The following is a 9,403-nucleotide window of genomic DNA, read 5'->3' as shown; positions in this document are numbered from 1 at the left end:
CATGTTCAGTGTAAAAAAGAAAAAAAAACTTCATCTGCTAGCCATTTGTTTCGATGCCAACATACCAATTTAGGGACTGTGCATACCTCTGTAACTGTATGAGTCTTTCGGCAGTTCCTTTGGAGAAGAACAATTCTAATCATTATATTGCTTCGTAATGAAAATAATTCTCCAATGTATCTTCACCATCCATGTTACAAATGCCACCAAGTTAGCTCAGAAAGCATCTAACATTCATAACACAAGGTATATATTAGGTTGATTTACATTGTGAAATAAGATCCTCCATCCAAAGCAGTCCGTGATGTTCATTCATACCATTTATTTACACAAATACACACAGAACATATTCAGTGCCAAAAATAAAAAAGATTCATTATCTACAATTGTTCATGTTCCTCCATCATTAATATTTACGTACACACACAACATTATTTTTGAAATTATTGACAAACCAAAATTCTTCCTTGCTATTTTTTCAGTCACTAACTATTTCGAATCTTCATGAATCTAATTGCATAGTCTGCAGTTTCTATTCGGAGAAAACAGGTATGCTTTACATGCCATTTATTTTTCGTTATTCACATCCCCTCAACCTATACGGCACAATCCTGAATTCTTCCTCACTGATTTGCCATTCACCAATAGCTTGAAATTTTCAGAAGTTAAAAATACATAGACTGCTGCGTCTATCAGAAAACCAGGTACGCATTATTAGTACTTCTTCATATTCTCCTCCAAATTATACAGTTTCTGATTTTCCCTTTTTTCCAACATTATCCTAATCTATAAAAAAAGGGGTAATAATCCACCATTCACACCGTGTACATGTCCACTTATGCTTATGCGTAAACAATTTCATATGCACATAGCCATTCGTATAAATGCAACGTATTGCAAACATATACTCCACGTAAACAATACATAAAAAAATATATACAGTCGATAAAAATAATATACATTGTTAAATGAATAGATGCATATATAGATACGTACTTGGAATAAGTATATATATGGCACAAACCAGAATTCTTCCTCACCATTTTGCCATTCAACTACAGGTTCAAATCTTCAGGAGTCAAAATACATAGACTGCAGCTTCTAACAGAGAATCAGGTATTCTTCTTCATGTTCTCCACCAAAATATACAGTTTCTATTTTTTCCTTTTTTCAAATATGATGCTTAGCTGTAAAAAAAAGGGTAACAATCCATCACTCACACCATGTACATGTCCACTTATGCTTATGCGTAAACAATTTCATATGCACATAGCCATTTATCTAAATTCAAAGTATTGCAGACATATACTCCATGGAGACACTGAAGCTGGATCTCTCCCAAACGTCCCCTTACATTTTCTATGCCCCAAGGCTCCACACTTTTGTTTGAAATTTTTTTCTCACCTATTGCTATTAATTGTGTACACATTGTTTTGATGGTAAGTATGTATATCAGTATATGTATCCGGTAACTGTATGAAACTAAGACTAAGTTTTATTTTGCAGAGGTAGACATGCTATTAGAGAATGCACCTGCTGACATGCAATGGTAATAAGGCATCACTCGGCAAGGATTTTCAGTATCCGCACGAGTATTTCAGCGATGAACATGCTACTCAAGTAGTCAAGTCCATACAACGACACATAGATAGAATTAGTACGTCAAGTGGTTATGTCTATTATTATAATGTTTTTATTTTATTATTATTATAATCTTTTCATTTTATTTATCTTTGTATTTTCATCAGCATAGCGAATCAGTAATTCAATATAGATTAATTGCTTTGTGTTTACAGATCATTCATCTCCTGTACATAAAGCCAGTAATGAAGTTGGATCAAGGTGCACCACTTAGTTCACCTTTTTTTACCACTTCTCATTGTTTATCTTGTGCACGTTGTCAATTTATAGATTTTTCCCAGAATTTGTTTACAACAATAGGTATGGTCAATTATCGTAACAGCCCTGCTAAATTTTCTTTTACCCTATATTTGGATATAAATGGATTCAATATAGCAAGTAATGATCGTAATCATGCCACATAGGTATTCTTATCACTTATATTACAAAACGTTTACTACGCGCGCGAGGCGCGCACAAGTTACTAGTTATTATTACAAGGCATGATGACAACTGCAGAGTTCATTTTAGGTTCTTGTTGAACCAGTCGAGCATGTCCGCAAAGGCTTCCTCAGCGCTCTTCACGGCAGCTGCATCATCGAGGCTGTATCTCACGCTCCACCCATGCGCCACGCCAGGGAAGACCTTGACGAAGTGACCAACCTGTGGACCAGGAGAAAGACGACGATTCAAGATCAGAAGCTCCACAGACACAGGGCCCAACATGATTTGAAAATAGTTAGCGATGGGAGTGCATATGCACAAATGACACATTTGGCACTAGAGGAATACTGTTTTGGCTTGATTTCTGTACTCAAGCAAATGGTCTAGCTTGAGGTTTAAGTTGTTGAAAATGAGAACTTACCCCTGAGTTCACAGAAAGGGCTTGCTCGAATTGCTTGACTAACTCTGGTGGGGACCTCACATCCATCTCAGCTCCAAGTATAGAGATTGAGCATTTGACCTCTGGTGTTATATTGGAAAAAAAATAGTAGAGTTAACCAATGAATCATTTGTACTAGAACAGTTTTTTTGCGCATCTCCAGAATTCACCAGCAGAAAGAAGTTTGACCTTTGATATCGTCGACGGTAACAAAAGAAGGGTGCAACAGTACAGCAGCCTGGAGCTCATTTGCTTTTGCCAACTCCACAACGACCTTTGCTGAGAATGTGAGAGGAAAGCAAGTGCTCAGCAGACCAAAACTCTCAGATGATAATAAGACGACGGTTACAGAACCAGAGATGCAGTGAAAAATGTTACTTACCACCCCAGCAATACCCTGCAGCTCCAACGGCAGACACTCCCTTCTCCTTTAGAGCCGCAATAACTGGTTTTGCCTCTTCAAACCCTTTTTCCTAGCAAATAAATACCTCTTTCTGTTGATGAAATTTGTTCAGCGAAAGAAAGTAAACAACGTGTGACAATCAAGGGTCCAAAAGATGCTAGGCGCTAGGCCACTTCCTAGCACCTAGATGGATTAAATGTAGTTCAAACAAGATTAAGCATTTGCGTTTTTATTTGTTTTTAGTTTTTTTATGGCAACACATATGGTTCAGATTAAGATGCCCAACTTTGATCTCAGAAGAAATATAACAAAAAAAAGGGCAGCCAAGTGCATGTGCTCCCGCTTGGTCAGGGTCCAGGGAAGGATCGGACCCATTTGGGTCTATAGCACAGAGCTTTTTCCTGCATTTGCAAGAGGTTGTTAGAACCATGGTCACAATTCCAACCCAATCCATGCTTTTACAAGAAAACGGGTTAAGAGAAAATAAGGATACCAAAGACCGAAGCACAGAGGTTCTTAGAATGGGCTTCTTAACTAATTGCAATATAACTTGTGTCGTATCATCATTGACACACAGACTAAATATAAGAAACTCAGATCTGGAACTAGAGATGTAAACCTCATGGCAACATTGTTATTAAGTCGTCCAACTAATCGCAATTAGTAGGGGTGTAAACAGATCGGATTCGGATTCGAATACGGGTAGTGTCAACTGTATCGGATAGGACATAAATGGATATCCCACATCATGAACATGTGAGTTGGGTCTTCGCATACGGATATGGTATCAGATGTTGAATATCCAGACTCAGGATACGGAGGATATGGATAGGCCTGAACTTATAGGTAGATGCCCGTGCGTTGCAACGGTATACAAAATATTCAACAAATTGTTAGTACACAAAAAATAACACCACATATTTTAGTTGCACCAAAAAATGATACATTCCCCGCTTGTAAGATTAGGGCCGCATTTTCTTCCTACTTTGCACCTCAGCGAACAACAAAAATCAAAGAACCATACAGTCCATAGACGCACTTGCACACTTGAAGAGCACTACACATCTCGTTATCCTCCCATACACCTAAGCAGCATGAGCTTGATTCCTGGGCATCCATTCCTTGATATTGTTCACATTAATGAGGGTCTAAGAGTGGGGATGGGTTACAACAACATACAAAATATTAATATATAATGGTTACATAGGTGAAAACGTGTAAGCAGATATTTTACTCCGTTAGATCTAAATCCAACAGCATCTATATTTGCAGTTATTTATAAAAAAATATATATTCAAAAAAAAACATGCGAAGACATAGCGTGCGGTTCTACTTCCCCATGAGGCCCTTGAGGAAGGGGTACAAGTGGACAATCACCCAGAACGCAAAGAAGAGCTTCCCGAAAAGAGGTCCCCATGACTGGTAACCGCTATTGATTGCGTAGGAAATGCCAGTGACCACGCCGACCAGGTTGATGATCAAAATAGTGGTTGGTGGGATCAGAAGCGTTGTCCACTTGAACATGTAGAGCTCGGCAAAATCACCTTCTTCATCAGTGGCCTTAGAGGTGACAGTGAAGCTCGTGTCAATACCAGCAAGCACCTTCAGGAGACCCTGGAAGACGGCAAATAAATGTGCAGAAAATACCACCAATGACCCAGAACTGCTCGTTCCTCCACCATTCATCAATGCCAACACCACTCCACCTCATCTCAAGGATACCGGTGGCAAAGATTGAGATAAAGAGCGATATAAACCAAACACTCTCTAGGTTACTAATCTGCATTCGAGAAAATAAGAGCAGTCAGAATCAATTCTTTGCAAATCTTCCTGCACAGTACATTAATGTGTGCGCTTTACCTTTGGGATGATGAAATTCCCAGTGAGAAGACAAACTGCTGGCAATATGCAGTACAGGAGGAGCGGGATTGATGTGAGTGGATAAATTGTTGTGTTGATATAAGCAAATCTCTCCAGGAATTTAAGCCGGCCTCCATAGCCATACCATATGGGACAATGCCTGCTGAAAAGAATTTCAATGGAACCAAGAGCCCACCGAAGCACTTGATTCAAACGATCCGAAAGGTTGATAGGAGCAGATCCCTTGAAAGCTGGTCGCTTAGGCATGCAGTAGATTGATCGCCAGCCTCGAGCATGCATCTTGAATCCGGTGAGAATGTCTTCTGTAACAGAACAATAGATCCACCCAATCTGCAGTGCACCATATTAAAGACTTACAATTAATAAACATTTCTTTCTCTTCGATTCAATAACAAATATATCATTTCCAACAACAGATTAGGTATTTATCACAAAATCAAAGGTTTTACGAGCAAACCAGACAAGGAAACATCAATTCATATCTCGACATTTCTTAGCAAGTAATAGCACAAGCATCAGCAACACTGATGTTACAAAGTTATAACTTCAGGAGTCATTACCTCAGTTCCCCAGTCAGTTTTGTCCTCATAGCCACAGCTGCTGCTGCCCTTTTTCCCTGCTCTGCCCTTTTTCCAAGGTGAGGGAACAGTGACCACTGCAGTGTCCGCAACGGACGTTTGGCCACTGCTTACAGTAACCTCTACCTTGTTCTGGTGGCGAACAATTTCCAAAACCCTGAAGAACAAAGAACAAGGGTTGGTGCTGGAGCAATGGTTGATGAAAGTGAAACTACAACTATTGAATACAAATTGATAATAAAAAGGATATATTATGCATACTTATGGTTGAGACGTATATCTAAGCCTCTTGCAAGAGTATTTATAACTGGACGATATCCACGAACCATGAGGCCATGGCCACCTGGAAGCAGCACCTCCTGCATCCCATCAACATTATCATGCATAAGGCACAATAATTTCACAATGTGCAAGTATACTGGCCAGATTGTAAGAAAAAGAAACATACCTGATCACAACCCTGTAGTGAAATTGAATCTGCGTCAGTGGCAAACCAACCCTCCATACGGCACAAATACCACTGAAGAACTTCATGAGCAATCCCTTCTTGCCTGTAGTGAACACATGGAAAACCCACTGTTAAAATGACTGGTATGTTTGTGTTGAACAGTGAACAAAGGCAGGAAGTAGATTAGTACAAACCTCAACTGTGGATTTCTATCCATAACAATTGCAATGGCTTTTGCGATAGACATATCTTCATTGGTTCCTTCCCTCAATTTGCCAGTCTGTGCACAGAAGTGTTGTGGGTAAATCAAATAATAGAAACTACCTAAAATCAACAGGCACTGACACACCACTAATTGAAAGGGGGGAATACCTCTTCCAGTATGGTCTCAAACACCTTCCCAATCTTTTCTACCAACTCCTGTGGTACTTGACGTCCATTAGTGTCATAGAGTGCATAGCTGAAGGCAATAGAACAAGTTAGCGGCCATCATTAGCCCCCATCATCTCTCAAAGCACAATTCAGCCTAATGCAAAGTTTTACCTCTCCAGATCATGATCAAACAGCACAGAATCGTCTCCACTTGTGCGGTATAGTGGAAGTCCAAGCCTTCCAATTATTGGTGCCAAGGGATTTTCTTCACAGACGCCATGAAGCCTTCTCAATAGAAATGATGAAAAAAACACTCAATGCATTCCTTCAAGATGAACTTTTGGGCACATGGTGAAAGTTCAAAAGAATGGAACTCACCAAGATGCTCCCAAATCGACTGGAAACCCAAAAGAGTAGTCAGTGTGAACTCTGCCACCAATTCTATCACGAGATTCCAGAAGAATAACCTGAAATGCATCACAAAAGGATCTTTTCATTTTTCTCAAATAAATATGATTGCATCACCAACACACAAACATGACAAGAAGTAACACTGAAAAATACCTGGAAGGATGCATTTCTGAGCGCATCAGCAGCAGCAAGACCTGTAAACCCACCACCAATAACAATAGCAGATGGTGTGTGTGGCTTTCTCCCATTTTCACCGCATGAGCCTGACATGAAGACAAGATATGTTTTATCTCAGTAAAGATAACACATGAAATAAAAATGTTTAAGTACCAAATGTGTTCAGAAGTACAAGTTTAGTTCTATTGATCATATTGAGAAGAAAAGATAAGTTTCGAAGTCATTTCTAATCAAATTTATTATTCCAGCAGTATCACAATTTGGACATGGAGAAAAGAAGGAAATAAAGGTGGATGGCTCCTGCTTTTTAACAATATTCATAAAAGAAACTTCCTAAAACATTCTTATGTCCGTTACTGCTAGTGTTTGGATGACATACAACCTGTTCAGTTTAATCTTCTGCAAATTTGGATGCAATTGGGTGATTATGTTCTGTCCAAAGTAGTCGCGCAGATGGAGGGTTGGTAAAGTCTTCCCCAATCTGGGCATGTACAACAAAGGTTTACAAACAGTTTTTATTATCATGCACCAGATAAAAGATTATGAAGTAATTGAAGTGAAATTTAAATGCTCGGTGCAGAACTTACTTGGCCCTTGTTAGAGCCACGTTAGTCCTCTGTAAGTTTGATAGAAACCCAACTGTACCAGCTCCATTACTCCTGATTGTTGATATGATAATTATATCTTCCTCCGCGCCTTGGAAACCATCCACAGATTTTACTTTCACTGAGAAATAATCATTCCTCCTGCAGGCCTTCCCAACCTTTTCTTGTATTGCTCTAACTTGAGCATTGTATGGACACACAACACCAATAGAAAGCTTGCTTCGTGTAGAAAGTGTCTCTACAATAGATAAAAAGGCAAAAACATTATAACCTGCCCAAACATAAACTGACTTGATCTTGATCAAATGATATAATACTTATTAGAGAAAGAAATGAAACATACAACTACAGCACTGTACATTATGGCTGCCCTTACCTTTTAACACACTTTGCACTATCATCACTATAATATGCAACGGAACCGTACAATAACACGATAACAATATATATTCTAGATATGTGCCCGTGCGTTGCGATGGAAGTAAAAGATTTGTATGAAACATTGATACGGAGCAACACACATCACTATAATATGCAAAATACGTGTAAAAAACATTATCAATATCACACAAATTAGTTACAGACAAATGTGTCGACAACTGTTCACTAATCAGCTAATCCTTTTTAGCGATATCGACAAGTCTTTGTTGTATGTTTGCAGGGATGGCATATCGGCACGAATTGTCCTCGTAACTTAAAAGATCAATCACAAAGTTTCTTCGAAGAGTCTTTGCATCCTACAGACAAAGAGATAAGAGAATAAAACATATTATCTTGTAGAACGAGATAGCTAGAATGTAAGTTTTGAACATAAAACAAACGTACTACACTCACCCCAACAAATTTCAGTCGTCTGTCATTCCCCCACATAGCCATAGCTTGTAGAACGAGGTAGCTGGTATTAAACCTATAGAATAATATTTGGGCAACTATGTTTTATACAATGATTATCATAGAAAAAATTTAAACTGCTGAGAAGGTGGTACGAAGAAAATACCCTCTTAAGTCAATTGGAACACCAGTCTGAATTGTATGTTCCCACTTAAAGATATCCTCCGCCCATCCAGAACGTTTCTTGCTGTAAGCAATCTTATATTTTTTTGAGGCCATGATAATCGCTTCCGCGAACCTCTTGTATGGCATGTGTTTACACCAATCTTGAGTCGGTGTAAAATCGATAAAAGTCACATGCTTTTTAACATGATCTATTACGAAAAGGGCGTGACATCCATTGAATTTCCATGGCATGAGAACCTGCAAAATATCAGTCATTAGGATCCTACAACAGAAGTGTCCTTTATAAATACATTCGAAATGAACACATACTTACATATCTACAACCCGTGATATAATAATTCATTGATGGCCAACAATCGAGTGTTTTGGCTAACTCTTCTGTTGTAGGATCCTGATGGTATTTTGGAAGTTTACCAAAACCAACCATTCTCTGGACAGTATATATACATGTACACATGATGATTAGATATAGATACTATATATTAATACATTAATGATTGGAAACAAACTTACCCAAAAACGCATGTCCATATAATGCTTTCTATTATTTATGATTTCTTCTTTCGGTCTACGTGACTCTTTATTGGCAAGCAGCCGAACAGCCATATCAAAACATCTTAGAATCATATCTTGAGTTGTCGTTAATATGTTTTGCAGGTCTTTGACAGATATTTCTATCTTAAAAGGATTGAAACTTCGCACCCATGTTCTCCTATAATGTAGCATGACGAAACTCTATATCAAGAATCTAAGTAGTCGATATACATAAAATAAATAAATCAATGAGCACTTACTCTAGTGTCGTATCGTCTTCTATTGCCATGATATCTCTACTACTCTATATGTTAGCAGTGTAGGCGTGCACAGTGCCGCGTTCTGCCAGCCCCGCCCCGCAACCCGCAGCCGCCCCACGCCGCAACCCGCAGCCGCCCTGGCAACCGCCCGCATCCGCGGCTTCCATCCGGAAATCTCGGTCGCGATAGCATCCCGCAGCCGCCATAATCCCCC

General features: G+C 39.0%; 1 protein-coding gene and 1 long non-coding RNA gene across 2 annotated transcripts in view; both read right to left on the bottom strand.

Moving 5' to 3' along the window:
* Nucleotides 1-1,993: 1,993 nt before the first annotated feature.
* The window catches only part of LOC100282382 (uncharacterized), a 32,436-nt gene continuing 25,026 nt past the window's right edge, over nt 1,994-9,403 (bottom strand). Inside the window, exons 4-7 of the mRNA NM_001397557.1 lie at nt 2,886-2,976; nt 2,693-2,782; nt 2,486-2,586; nt 1,994-2,283 (exon numbers count right to left, since the gene is read on the bottom strand). Of these exons, the coding sequence (NP_001384486.1) occupies nt 2,143-2,283; nt 2,486-2,586; nt 2,693-2,782; nt 2,886-2,976 (423 nt within the window). The 3' untranslated portion in view covers nt 1,994-2,142. The remainder of the gene's footprint in view (nt 2,284-2,485; nt 2,587-2,692; nt 2,783-2,885; nt 2,977-9,403) is intronic.
* Nucleotides 8,589-9,224, bottom strand: LOC118473126 (uncharacterized). Its single transcript, XR_004852011.1, has 4 exons — nt 9,190-9,224; nt 8,909-9,107; nt 8,709-8,825; nt 8,589-8,632 (listed from the first exon to the last, which is right to left on the bottom strand). It is a non-coding gene; the product is annotated as an uncharacterized lncRNA (long non-coding RNA).

Source organism: Zea mays, chromosome 8 (genome assembly GCF_902167145.1).
Source record: "Zea mays cultivar B73 chromosome 8, Zm-B73-REFERENCE-NAM-5.0, whole genome shotgun sequence".
NCBI lineage: Eukaryota > Viridiplantae > Streptophyta > Magnoliopsida > Poales > Poaceae > Zea > Zea mays.
This window is presented reverse-complemented; position numbering and strand designations above follow the sequence as displayed.